General features: G+C 38.5%; 1 protein-coding gene across 2 annotated transcripts in view; it reads right to left on the bottom strand.

Moving 5' to 3' along the window:
* Nucleotides 1-14,997, bottom strand: part of tenm1 (teneurin transmembrane protein 1) — a 480,926-nt gene that overhangs the window by 196,473 nt on the left and 269,456 nt on the right. For both annotated transcript variants that reach the window (XM_062045519.1, XM_062045520.1), the window contains exon 8: nt 11,412-11,616. In XM_062045519.1, the coding sequence (XP_061901503.1) occupies nt 11,412-11,616 (205 nt within the window). The remainder of the gene's footprint in view (nt 1-11,411; nt 11,617-14,997) is intronic.

Raw genomic sequence — 14,997 nt, 5'->3', positions numbered from 1 at the left:
TCTTTGTTTATAATGTATATTTTCTGCTGGATCTACTCTCTATCTTATGCTGCCCTTCTTTTTGCTGCAGCTGTTACATATACTGTAATATTGTACATGGTAATTGTGATTTGTTATATATTGTATATATTTTATAAAAGTATAATATACTATATTAATATAAAATAACAATATATGTTATATACTGTATATATAATATGTAAATATTACATATACGTTATATTTTATATTGCCACTATATTACATTTTTTGTTTACTTTATACCTGCATTATCCTTTCCATCCTTTGTAACTGAGCTACTGTGTGGAACATTTCCCTTATGGATCAATAAAGTTTGTCTAAGTCTTAGTCTAAGTCTAAGACCTCCGAGACATGCAGCATTGTCTCCAGGCACATATCTGGAGAAGGGGTTCAGAAACATTTGTGTTCACCCCTAAATGAAAGATGTTTGGAACAAACAGGGTTCTTTCTAGAGTTGGCCAGTTGTATAAACTGAGCAATCGGAGGAGAAGGCACTTTGTCAATGAGGTGACCATGAACCGGATTGTCACTCTGACAGAGTGCGGTGAGAGGAGAACCTTACAGAATCTAGCATTTGAGACAGAGATTGAACTTTTAGCGACATATTTGGAGGAAACCAAGCACCGCTCATCACCTGGCTGATATAGTGAAGAAACATCATACTGTAGATATATCTTTCAGTATGCGGACATGGGAGACAAGTAACTATAGAGGAAAAGATGAATGCAGCAATCTACTGCAACGTCCTTGATGAAAACCTGCTCCAGAGCACCACTTGACCTCAGGCTGAGGCCCGGGTTCATTTTTCAGCAGACATTGATCCTAAGCACAGAACCTGGGTCTTAAAGGAATAACTTCAGGACAACTCTGTAAATGTCCTTGAGTGGCTCTGTAAGAGCCCAGACTTGAATCCGATTATCATTTCTGGAGAGATGTGAAAATGGCTCTGCACCGACACTTCCCATCAAACTTGATGGAGCTTGAGAGGTGCTGCATGGAGGAATATTGCATGCCTGTGAACATTCTCATCTATCCAGGTGAATGTATTCTCAGGGACTTGAATCGATGGCAACTGGATTTTTCAGATTGTCTTTGAACAGTGTTTCTCAATTATTTTCTCTCATGACGAACCTTGGGGGACAGAAATTTCCGTGACCCCCCCCCCCCCCCCCCTATTATTTGTCTGTACAATACACTGTACATTCTGTATAGATATAAAAGTTACCAAGTTTTGATGAATTAAATATTATGCATTAAGTAAAACATTTTAAAAAAAGGTTCCTGGGCGACATTCTGACGAAATAATTGTATTTGTGTTAAAATATTGGGGTCTTCTTAAAGTAATTAAAATTAGGCAAGGAAGTAATTTACTGTGATTAATCTCGATTCACCAAAATGCAAAAGTGTGATTGATGAATCTGATTAAAAAATGTAATTGTTTGACAGCACTAGTTGAAATCAAAAATCTGTTAGTTAAATCAAGCCACACCTAATATTAAAGTAATTTATAACCAATGTTATTTTGTTCATACGCATAAGATGATGTAAAATACTTTTTTTTATGATGGACAAATAAATATGGCATCCCACTATTTATTTTAGCATTTTTTTATCCACCGGTATGTTTTTAAAATATGCAATCCATATGTAAATTTGACCTGGGCTTTTATCTGGTTAGGCCTTGTTTTTACATTCTATTTGCACAAGAGGATCACAATCTATACTATTTTGTTTATTTATTTTATTGTGTTTATAATATTGTGGTAGCCATTTGTGTTATTTATAATTCTGTAGTCCTGCATATATTAAGTTAAATGAATTATTTGTTTTTTGATGAATACTTGGGCCTGCTGCACTACTGCACTTTGGTGCTGGTTATTGTGGTGGCGTTTGATGGATACTTGGGCCTACTGTGCTGCTGCACTTTGGTGCTGATCATTGTGCTGGTGTTTGATGGATACTTGGGCCTACTACAAAATCCAATCATGTTTAATTGTGTCTTATTGATGGGTGGGACAAATTCGGAACATACCAATCACAACTTTTTAACAACATACATGTGATAGAGAAGCAGGGAGTTATTTACAAAGGAAAGCCAATCAAGATGCCTAGTACTTAGTATTTAGTACCCGACGTTCATGGTCACAGTTGCTCATTTAGTCGTTAATTAGCTGTGGTGTTTGGTATGGATATTTTCACTAGTATAACCATTGCTAGCGTTGGTTGTAGTTCCCTTTAGATTTAGTTTTCTGATAGTACTGACAATAACCATATGATTGCCATTTGTTGTGAAATTGTACGCAGGCATGATGTACTTATTCCCGAAAATAGCCTAATTTCTGTTTAAAATGGACTAACCCAGTCGATCAAGCTGCATTCGATCTGGCGACCTCAGTCAGGGAGAGGTCATTATGGTTTTGGTAGGCATTTTTGTGTTATTTATATTTCTTTGGTACTGCATATTTGAAGTTAAATTATTATTTTTTTGAATTTGAAAGTAATTTACATTCTGTGTCATTTACAGCAGCTGTGATGAAACCATAGGGGCGCACAGGTGAAACTGATTGGACAAATGTCGGGTTGAGAGCATGGCGGTGAAAACAATATTGGACCACTGCTTACGCAACACTTGAGCTTAGTTTTTTTTATAGCTTTGTAAGTAGTTAAAGTTGTTTTTGTTAACCTTGGAAAGAAAAAACGTTTTTTTTTTTGCAAATAAAGCTATTTTTAGAAAGACTTAAGTTGTAGTTTGAAGTGCGTATAAAAGTGCACCACCTGTCCTGGCTCAGCCCACGGCCTTTGGTTTAGAACCTGGAAAGCTTGGAGAGGCCGATACAAATATACTAAAGTATTATAATAACTTCTTTATTATTGTGTACGTACTATTGTTCCTGTGGTGCTCTTTGGGCTAAATCTGCGACCCCGGATATTACTTTCAATCAATCAATCAATCAATGTTTACTTATATAGACCTAAATCCGGAGTGTCTCAAAGGGCTGCACAAGCCACAACAACATCATCGGCTCAGATACCACATCAAGACAAGAAAAAACTCAACCCAATGGGATAACAATGAGAAACCTTGGAGGGGACCGCAGATGCGGGGACCCCCCATCCCCCTGGGCCACCGGTGCAATGGACGTCGAGTGGATCTAGCATAATATTGTGAGAGTCTAGTCCATAGTGGATCTAACATAATAGTGTCTCATGTGTCTCCTATGTGACTCGTGTGTTTGACAATACAGTTCCTTGAATCTTGGTTCTTAAGTCAGCTGGGGTAGGCTCCAGTTTATCCATGACTCTGATCAGAGCGGGGAAATAAATTAACAAAGTTTGGCTACACTTAGTGTCATTCAAGGTAATTTAACAGTGGGCCAAGTACAAAGTTGCTGGCAGAGTTGCAAAATGGTGGATATTGGGGCTGACAAGATCTACACTGTAATTAAAATAGGTGTCACGGATGTCCTCCTTTATGTGACCTTCAGCCCCTCTGCACAAGAATCAAACCACTGTTCTCTGCTGAATTCCTCTTTTTTCAAGAGCATGAATGAAAAATCCCTCATTGGCACGGACCGCACACATGCATACACTCACACTTTTCAAACACATGTACGTTTGTACAAAAATACATTCTGCAACGTGACTCTTGCCTTGAGGCACGCGTGACAGATGCTAATAACGAGACAGGCAGACTGGCACGGCAGTGTCATCCTCCACTGCAGCGCATCACTATAGAAACCAAAGTCATTTTCACCTCCATCACCTGTCACCCTCACACTGATGGAAAGGAGTGCCAATCATCTCCCACACAGTCAGGAAAACTCCACATGTGGGTCTTCAATCCTCTTGGAAGAAGAAAAAAAATAAAGTCACAACCATGAATTGTAGTATTTTTAATTTTCCTGAGGGAACTCTCCTGAAGGAATCAATAAAGTACTATCTATTGGATGTGGCACCAGACAAATGCAATGACCAAAAGCTGATCTGCAAGGTCACTGTGAGAACTTGGATGCTGTGATCTGTGAAGAAACTCAAGGAGTTGCTGATCAGTGAGGTTGTTATGGTGAAATAAGCTCTGTATCTTTCAGGTCAATATCTCAGCAATAAACGTATCCAAGCAATTAACAGGTAATGCATGAAGAACAGTGTATTTACTTGGCTATATATGACGTGCGAGTGTATGTGTGCATACTTTATTCTTCCCACTTACTAAACCCGTTTCAGTTAGAAATCATTCATGCCATAAGTTATTGCAGCTAAGTGCGATTATAAAATGGGTACTTCCAGGCGAGTGGTCTGATTGGTCAAATAAGCATTCCAACTGTAGTTTATGAGCCTTTAAAGTTCCAGCCATGCTTTATGATCCTTGGGCTTAATGTGAAATGAATTGACTACTCAGCTTACTAGAAATAGCCACACATTTGCTCACCATCATTTTAATCATCTGTTTCATACAAAAGACGCAGTGTCTGTATCTTTATAAATACATTAAAAAAAGCATGTTTTCCTATAATTTGTTGGTACATTAAAAATGTGAAAATAGCTCAGAGGATGCGTGAGACGTTGTGATGCACTGGCATTTGCATTATGCACAATTAGCTCACTGGCTGCGGGTCAATAAAAATAAGTCGAACACATTATCATTTTAAATGGGCATTTTAAATCAGTAAATACACATTTTACTATGTATGTTTTTAAGATATATAAACGTATTACCTTTGATGACAGTAAAATATTAACTCGTTTTTTCCCCCCCCCCAGATCCAAGTCAGTTTTAACTATCAGGCCTGTTCCAGTGGTGGTCCATCAATAACCAACATATTGTAATGTGTTTTGACTGACGCAGGGCAAACCAGCCATCAGCTGACCAAAGACACACAGCTTTATATGTGGTTTCAGTGTCACTTTTATTTAGGTTTTCCCCCCCGTCTCAGGAAATTGATGACCACAATGATTGTGCAGCATTGCAGTACTTGTAATCACATACCTCATTGCTTTTGCAGGCATGTTTTATGACCAGCCGTGTATTTTTATGACACGCATATCTTAGTAAATCAGCATTCACTTCATGTATTGTTTTCCTATTCATTGTGTTCTCATATTTTCCTCCTGTCATGTTCAGTGCGGTTTATTGATTTAGTTTATTTATTTTATACAACAATCTTATGCTGCTCACTTATATATTCTCAATATACTTGGCTGGATCCAGTTACTCTTTACCAGAAAAAAAAAGCTTGATTTCCCGACAAAGATCATCTCGTTTGTGCCTCTTTTTCCTTGAAAACTCAATTCGTAGTTAGCAGCAGAATGCAATGTACTATGGCTCAGCGGTTTTGATATACTTAATCCAAAACCATTTATGATACATATAGATCATTATTTGATTTTATTTTTTTTAACCTTGTTCATGGGCAGATATATGAACTTTGTTCAAACCCTTTTTTGTGTAATCCAAGTCACTTATTAGTATATAAGGACTGACAGCTGCTCTTCTAAGCCCATTTCTTTCGACTATTGTTAGATGAGAGACTGTTTCTAATTCCACTCAGAATATACAAACTAAACACATGTGTTCTTGTTATATTTTAGTCTATGCACAACATAATTCAACCGCTTGACAACTCTGGAATAAAACCCATGTTTATTTGTTCCATGCTGTCAGTCATTACATAAAGAATCTGTCAATGTGACAATAACTGATGACTTCAGAACAATGTTTTGACACTCAGCGTCCACAGTCAGCCTTACCCGCACTTGGCTGGAGGCTGTTTATTTTATTTTCGGTTTTGTTTTTACATCAGAGCAGTGTTAATTTCGTCGACTATTATTTTTCGTCTCAGTTATCGTCAACAACCTTTCTTCCCCTGACAAAAACAAGACGATAACCAATCAAAACAAAATGGCCATTAACTAAGACGATAATACAATTAACTGACATTGTTGTTAACGAATAAAAACGAGCCCAAAATATCGACAGAAACAAAATCCAATCATATTTAATTTTGTCTTATTGATGGGTGGGACAAATTCGGAACATACCAATCACAACTTTTTAACAACATACTTGTGATAGAGAAGCAGGGAGTTATTTACAAAGGAAAGCCAATCAAGATGCCTAGTACTTAGTATTTAGTACCCGACGTTCATGGTCACAGTTGCTCATTTAGTCGTTAGTTAGCTGTGGTGTTTGGTATGGATATTTTCACTAGTATAACCATTGCTAGCGTTGGTTGTATTTTCTTTTAGAATTAGTTTTCTGATAGTACTGACAATAACCATATGATTGCCATTTGTTGTGATATTGTACGCAGGCATGATGTACTTCTTCTTGAAAATAGCCTAGTTTCTGTTTAAAATGGATTAACCCAGTCGATCAAGCTCCATTCGATCTGGTAACCTCAGTCAGGGAGAGGGGCAGGGGACTACATAATTTTGACTGTGATTGCAGTACCATTTTTGGCCAAATTTTAAAAATATGGCTCCTTTAAAGGGAAACTGCACTTTATTTTGAATTACTTACGAAAGACAAGAAGAAAAAAGTTGTTTTAATTTTTTTAATTTACTTTTTACATCTACAAATCAGCTCGTTCTAGGTGGCTATCAATGCAGCCAAAGGGAGCAATCAATTCTACCTCCACATCACTTTAAAAACGCATTAAAAAAAAACCGTCACCGATACTTCATTTACGTTCCGTAACCTGTATAAGAACCAAGCTGTAGGCACATTGTTATTGTAAAAGCGAACACTGAGGAATTTTTTTTCTAGCATAGTAACTTATTGCCATGCTACAGTAAAAGCTGTAAAAACTAGTTGTGGCAAGAGATAAGCTAGCTTCTACGTCAGCATGAAACACGTTTGAGTTTTTAATACACAACACACTGCGATAGAACAACAATCTGTACTGACTGAAAAACATGAACAATCATATTACAGTTTACGTAAAGTATTGGCTCACATTTTATGTTTTGTTTCCACACAGATAGCCAGACAGTGTATGCTGTGTCTACCATGATCAATAGAAAGTGGGACTCACTCGATGGACAGTTGTCTCTTTGGTCCAGCTGGCCAGGGACGTTTTTTCTGGTTTATTTGGGGTAAGCATGCCATTTATGTCGAAATGGCTTGTCTCCAAATTCCACACCTGCAACTTCGAGTCGATTTCACCTCACTCTATCGACTTCCGTCTGCTAGAACGTTTCACCCTCTTCTTTGTGCTCGCAGATAAGGTTGTGAATCCTCATTTGACCAAAGTTAGTCGTTTCTGTTGTCTATTACCAAGTATGCCACGATTTGAAGCTACATAAGCGTTTTGTATCCAGAAGTAGAAACACACTGGAAGTCGGACGTGCGCTGCCATGGAAACATAAATCAGTCCTGGAAATGATTAAATTGATCAAAATACGGTAAATATTGAACATATTACATATTGTTATGAACGTGTCTGGTGCTTCATTATATATAGACTTGCAGTGTGTATACAAAACATTGATGGAGGGCTTTGAAGGCTACAACAGTGACTCTCATTTGCCGCATCTCCCAAGCATTTTTTATCATCTGTCTATTTATCTTCCTAATGAATGATTTCTGTCTATCTGTGTTGGCCCTGTGATGAGGTGGCGACTTGTCCAGGGTGTACCCCGCCTTTCGCCCGAAGCAGCTGAGATAGGCTCCAGCACCCCCGCGTACCCGAACAGGACAAGCGGTAGAAAATGGATGGATGGATTAAAAAAAAGACGTGTGTTCTTGTCTCTCATAATGATTGTGAACAATAGGCAAACTTCCAAAAAAAACTGCAGTTCCCCTTTTACGTTTTTCTGACAGCCCTAATTTAGACACAAATTGCTTCAACATTTCATCTCCAAGTTTACAAACACTCCTCATTGTAAAGACAAAACTTGGAACCTAAACATGTTATAGACAACAGTCTGAATTATGATTTTTTTTTTTTTTAATATTGATTTTTCTGACCATAACAGTTTTACTGAATGAATGACAGTCCCAGATGCTTGACGAACCAGAGACGTCCAACACACCTCTCGACACAGTTCCCACATTTAGGGCCTGATCCACTAAGATCAAAATAACATGTGCTAAACAGTGTGTGCAAACTATATAATTGCGAGCACTATTAGTACCCTTGTTCGTGGGCGTGTTGCACATGATCTACTAAGACTGTGCTTACAATTGAAAAGTAGTGCAGACCACCCTATTGAAATGAGGTTTTTGCGTGTACGTCCGACATTATGTGCCCTCCACATTCATGTTATTGCGCTCTCCAACCTGCAACAGCATCTATAATCTGTTCAACCTTTTCTACAATATAAAACCACATCTATAGACAACAGAAACATTCTTAGCACACTGGTGCACTGCAAGGAGGTGGTGGATCATCACATCACAATCACAACAACTTGCACTGAGCCTAGTCTATAAAATCCGCTACACCTCCCTGATACCGAAGTACATGTCAAACTACTTCCTTAACGTAAATGACCGCCATAACCACAACACCAGGGGTTGCTCCACTAACCACGTTAAACCCAGATTCCGAACTAACAAAGGTCTTAACTCATTCTCTTTCTATGCCACATCAATGTGGAATGCGCTCCCAACAGGTATAAAAGAAAGGGCATCTCTATCCTCCTTCAAAACCGCAATAAAAGTTCACCTCCAGGCAGCTACAACCCTAAACTAACACCCTCCCCGGATTGCTAATAATCAAATGTAAACAATCAAATGCAGATACTTTTTCTTTTTCTTATGCCTTCTGATCTTTCTCTCTCTCTCTCTCTCTATGTCCACTACTTGATGTCCATATCCCCCCCCCCCCTCCACACCCCTGATTGTAAATAATGTAAATAATTCAATGTGATTATCTTATATGATGACTGTATTATGATGATAGTATATATGATAGTATATATCTGTATCATGAATCAATTTAAGTGGACCCCGACTTAAACAAGTTGAAAAACTTATTCGGGTGTTACCATTTAGTGGTCAATTGTACGGAATATGTACTTCACTGTGCAACCTACTAATAAAAGTCTCAATCAATCAATCAATCAAACAACTGAATGATACAAATGGAAGGAAATGCTAATTGAGTCAAAGTTAAAGTACCAATGATTGTCACACACACTCTAGGTGTGGTGACATTTTTGAGGGGAGCACTGGGCAGCAGCGGTGGCCGCGCCCGGGAATCATTTTTGGTGATGCTGAGTGCCAAGCAGGGAAGTAATGGGTCCCATTTGTATAGTCTTTGGTATGACTCGGCCGGGGTTTGAACTCACAACCTACCGATCTCAGGGCGGACACTCTAACCACAAGGCCACTGAGTTTTTTTTCATATAGGAAATATATTATGTATAAGAATATATTCCTTAAATGAAAAAACTAATGTTTTTTTTAAACAAAAAACAGCAGCAGACACATAAATGCAAATTAATTTGTTTTAATAATCCCCTTAAATCATCCAGCGCTTATAAAATTAAATTGCAGAATAGATGTTATGTCAAATATTTTTACTTTTGCCAGTCCAAACATGTTGACACTCACACGTGGACGGAGGGTTTTATGTCTTTTCTCACAGCCGTGTGTGCAACTGTGACCGTTTGCACATACTTTTCAGGCATCTCCTCCTCTTAGTATTGTGGGCGTTCTGATGATCAGCATATATTCTGCATATTCATGAAGACAGACACGCTAAGCAGATTGTGCTACTTACTCTTCTCACTTCAGAGACACAATCCAAGTTTAGTAGATCAGCTTTGCGTGTTACTATCAAGTTTGCACGTGTTTTAGTAGACACAAACCTTTTATAGATCAGAACGATATTATCTTCCAAAGGTTGGTTTAGGTTTAACATAATAGTTCACTTGTAATTACTGTCCTTGACAATGGCTTGTACTCTCTGCTGGATACACAATAAACAGATGAAATACTCCAGATGACTTATGTTCAGCTTAGTTTTGCTGCCTTGCCCTTTACACACGTAAATGTCAGCCTGAAGATTCTGCTTATCTTTGAATTATGTGACAGGCCAAATGAGTGAAATCTGCTATTCTGCTTGATAAACGAGGTTTTTAAACATTTTCAATTTTCATCTAAAATTTACAGTATAGACCTAAAATGATTCATAGATTCATTGAATAGGTGTCTTGTGGGCGGACGTTACTCATTTACATTTTGACACTTAGGTCATGTCCACGCAAAGAAACACATTTCACTTACTCTTGTGTTACAAAAAATCTCCATCCAAGCTAGTTTAAAAAATCCATTTTGACCAATCACAAATACGAACAAGCATCCGCAGCTGTTTCTCAGGCTGCTGCACCTTAATGGAGTATGCATAATTGTGAACTTAACTGTGTATTGGCGATCCTGGTCTTATTCCCTTTCCATCAATGCGTCTTGCACTCAGCCAATCAACTATGTTTAAATCCTCATGCCTAATATATTTTACCCTGTGCATTATTTGGACAAGGAAGTTCTTCCTTTATTCAGTGCTCAGGTAATTATCTAAGTGTCAATATTAAACAATGCAGTGCTGCATTCGGGACAAAAAATAACAGAAACTCAATGTCTACTAAGATCTTTGTGTTCACAGCAATCAACCTCTCTTAGCAAGTTGTGTCATTACTACAAACAGCTGTTTTGCTTCTTTCACACCAAACTCACTCCAATAATGTAAACAGTTCAAAACACACACAGTTTCAAAGCACTCTTGTCAATTTGTTTATAAAACAAGCTGAGACCAGTGAGTGGACATATACACTACCGTTCAAAAGTTTGGGGTCACATTGAAATGTCCTTATTTTTGAAGGAAAAGCACTGTACTTTTCAATGAAGATAACTTAGTCTTTTCAATGAAGATAACTAGTCTTAACTTTAAAGAAATACACTCTATACATTGCTAATGTGGTAAATGACTATTCTAGCTGCAAATGTCTGGTTTTTGGTGCAATATCTACATAGGTGTATAGAGGCCCATTTCCAGCAACTATCACTCCAGTGTTCTAATGGTACAATGTGTTTGCTCATTGGCTCAGAAGGCTAATTGATGATTAGAAAACCCTTGTGCAATCATGTTCACACATCTGAAAACAGTTTAGCTCGTTACAGAAGCTACAAAACTGACCTTCCTTTGAGCAGATTGAGTTTCTGGAGCATCACATTTGTGGGGTCAATTAAACGCTCAAAATGGCCAGAAAAAGAGAACTTTCATCTGAAACTCGACAGTCTATTCTTGTTCTTAGAAATGAAGGCTATTCCACAAAATTGTTTGGGTGACCCCAAACTTTTGAACGGTAGTGTACATTAAATGTTTTTGTTCCTAGGAAAAAAAAACAAATACAACTACCAGGCAAGCTGTAATATGCATCCTCACCTATGGGAGTGCTGTGGAGCAAAACCTGCTCCAGGTTGCGTCCATCGTTGTAGAGAGCCAAGTGCCAGGTGCCAGGGTCCATGTACTCGATGAAGCGTGTCTCTTGGAGGCTGCTCAGCAGCAGACCTTTAGGTGCTTTGCCAGGGACTGGATCACTCAAAGACCTGGGCAGTGCCTTCCCATCCAGCAGTTTCACAAAGTCAAACTAAACACAGTGAAGAAACAGTCAGGAAATGTAAAATTTGAAAGGCAAATGTAAAAAAAAAAAAAGTGAGACAGCGTTTTTCAGTCCATTTGTTCCACAACAGTTAAACATTTTGAATTGCCCTGATGGAACAAAGAGCCTTAACTATTCAGTTGTTTTAATTGTATATGTCACATGCAAGTTAAATTACGGCCACCAATGCAATACAATGCTGCAACTATTGCTGTCAAGGGATTAAAACAAGTTAGAGATTAATTGAATATGGTCTGTAATTCCATCCATCCATTTTCTTCCACTAATACGAGGTCGGGTCGCGGGGGAAGCAGCCTAAGCAGAGAAGCCCAGACTTCCCTCTCCCCAGCCACTTCATCCAGGTCCTCCCGGGGGATCCCGAAGCGTTCCCAGGCCAGCCGGGAGATATTGTCTCCCCAATGTGTCCTGGGTCTTCCCTGTCGCTTCCTACTGGTCGGACGTACCCTGAACACCTCCCGAGGGAGGCGTTCGGGTGGCATCCTGACCAGATGCCCGAACCACCTCATCTGGCTCCCCTTGATGTGGAGAAGCAGCAGCTTTACTTTGAGCTCCTCCAGAATAACAGAGCTTTTCACCCTATCTCTAAGGGAGAGCCCCGCCACCCAATGGAGGAAACTCATTTCGGCCACTTGTACACGTAATCTTGTCCTTTCGGTCATAACCCAAAGCTTATGACCATAGGTGAGGATGAGAACGTAGATCGACGGGTAAATTGAGAGCTCTGCCTTCCGGCTCAGCTCCTTCTTTACCACAACGGACCGATTAAGGCTCACCATCACAGCAGACGCCGCACGGATCCGCCTGTCAAGCTCACGATCCACTCTTCCCTCACTCGTGAACAAGACTCCGATGTACCTGAACTCCTCCACATGGGGCAAGATCTCTTCCCCAACCCTCCACCCTTTTCCGGGCTTGGAGGTGTTGATTCTCATCCCAGTCGCTTCCCGCTCAGCTGTGAACCGATCCAGTGAGAGTTGAAGATCCTGGCCAGATGAAGCCATCAGGACCACATCATCTGTAATTAATTAATATAATCTATTTTTCAATCTCACCTAACAATTGCTATCAAAAGATTGACGGGTGTAACAAAAAAGTGACATTGTAAAGTCATTTCATGTTTTCTGCCACACACAAGTATGGCATAGAATAAATCACACAAGTACAGATTACAACAATAATGCCCAAAAAATCAGTGTACTAAGTTTCCACATTTGTACTTTCTGTCATTTCATGATGCCTTTTGGCTTCATTCTTTATTAATTTTTCAGGTTTTTTTGGGGGGAGAGCACAAAAAAATTGTCCGCATTGTGCAGGAGTCCCGCACGTCTAGAACTTGGCCAATAAATAAATTAATCGAACGATGAATGAAAATGAACTCGATAACTTCAATTGCCATGTTTGTGTGTGTGTTTTCTTCATCTGTCGCTTTCAAACAGAGAACAAGAGGTTTCGCTCTCTGCGGTGAAATCAGGCGAATGGCCGCAGCAGCTCGAGAAAAGTTTGCCAATGCTAGCGAACACGTAAGCAAGGAAACACTTCCTATCGGGTAAATCAGGGGTGTCCAAACTTTTTCCACTGAAGGCCGCACACTGAAAAATCAAAACAAGCGGGGGCCATTTTGATATTTTTTATTTTAAAAACCAATACAATATATGCATAACAAATATACATGTAGGCCTCCACTCAGGCTTGATCCCGGGGACCCCAAAGGGTTTTGGTCAAAAACATATTAAAAATGTGTCATAATTCAGTATTATTATTTTTATTATTCAAATTTTAAATCTCTAGATCAACATTAGGTCTATCTGTCAATATAATGTTTTTAACGATTTAAGTTTTATGCTCCTTTTGTCACAGAAAACCCTGTTTTTTTATAGAAAAAAACACAAAATATGCAATATTTTCACCCAATACATTTAAGTGGAATATTTGAGATTATATAATAATTTTAACCTTAAAAAGGTCAATAACTCATAACACCATTGATTTGAATTCATTATTATTTTTTGAGCAATGACACTTAAAAACAAATCACACTAAAATTATTGGGGATCCAAAAGGGTCCTACTCATTAAAGTGTTAAAAAAAAAAATATATACATTTTTTTTACTGTTTACTTTTGACACAATAATCTCGAGATCAACTTCAGATCTATCCGTGAATTATAAGTTTTATTGTTGTTTATGTTTTTTGTTTGTTCGTTTTAGGCCTTTCTCTTAAAAAAACAGCTCAGTTTTGTATATGGCAAACACAAAATATGCTACATTTTCCCCAAAAAAATATCTCAAAGTGGAATATTTAACGTGACGTAATTGGAGTCTTTTGAATAGGTCAATAATTCATAATGACATTGATTTTGATTCATTATTATTTTTTAAAGAAAGAAACAGCCTGCATGGCAGCTTTGTGTTATTAGAGTAAACATTGCAACATTTTCTTGTTACATTTCACCTGTTCGCTCTAATATACCACTTTTTACGTTTTAAACATTTTTCAATCGTATTTTCAAAATGTGCCGTGGGGCCGTTAAAACATGACCTGGCCCCCGGGCCGCACTTTGGACACCCCTGGGGTAAATTAATCAATCAATCAATCAAAGGTTACTTATATAGCCCTAAATCATGAGTGTCCCAAAGGGCTGCAAATCTAGAACGACTCTGGCGAGTTGGTTGCTGCGGTCATGGAACCCTGGGTCATACACAAGGGTATCCGGCGTGGTGGGCGGGGGGCTTCACGACAAGCTGCTGTTGCTCATCATGCCACCCCCCCTCCACACCGTCACAATGTAGCTAGTTTGAACGCAGCTTCAATTTAGCGATTCAAAATTAGATGAAAAAAATAACGCTGTGATTTGACGCAATTAGCTACGGCATAAAGGTTCGCCCTTGCATTCCCTCTCTGTATACTGTATATACAGTATAAGCTCATTGAAGTAGCATATACTAACTGTGGATTGTTGCCCAATTCAGGCTTGTCACATTAGTGTCCAAAAACACTAATTCGATTTCTTTGTGAAGAGAGTGAAATAAATGTCGCATTTGGTTCTGAACAATTTAATACATTTCACATGTCAGCCTGTGACTACTATGTGCTTGTGTGTGTCATACTAGGTCAAAGAAACGTATTTCTAATATATTTTGAAATTATGATGGGAAGAGCTAAAATTTCCATGAAGACCTGGTTAATTAAAAGTCAAACAGAGAACTATATCATACCTGTCAATATTTGTATTACAAAAGATGGCACATATCCCAGTTAGATAGGTGAAAATAAAGTTAAAGTAAAATAAAAGTACCATTGATTGTCACACACAACCTAGATGTGGTGAAATGTGTCCTCTGCATTTGA

The sequence above is a fragment of the Entelurus aequoreus genome, linkage group LG04 (assembly GCF_033978785.1).
Source record: "Entelurus aequoreus isolate RoL-2023_Sb linkage group LG04, RoL_Eaeq_v1.1, whole genome shotgun sequence".
NCBI classification, from domain to species: Eukaryota; Metazoa; Chordata; class Actinopteri; order Syngnathiformes; family Syngnathidae; genus Entelurus; species Entelurus aequoreus.
This window is presented reverse-complemented; position numbering and strand designations above follow the sequence as displayed.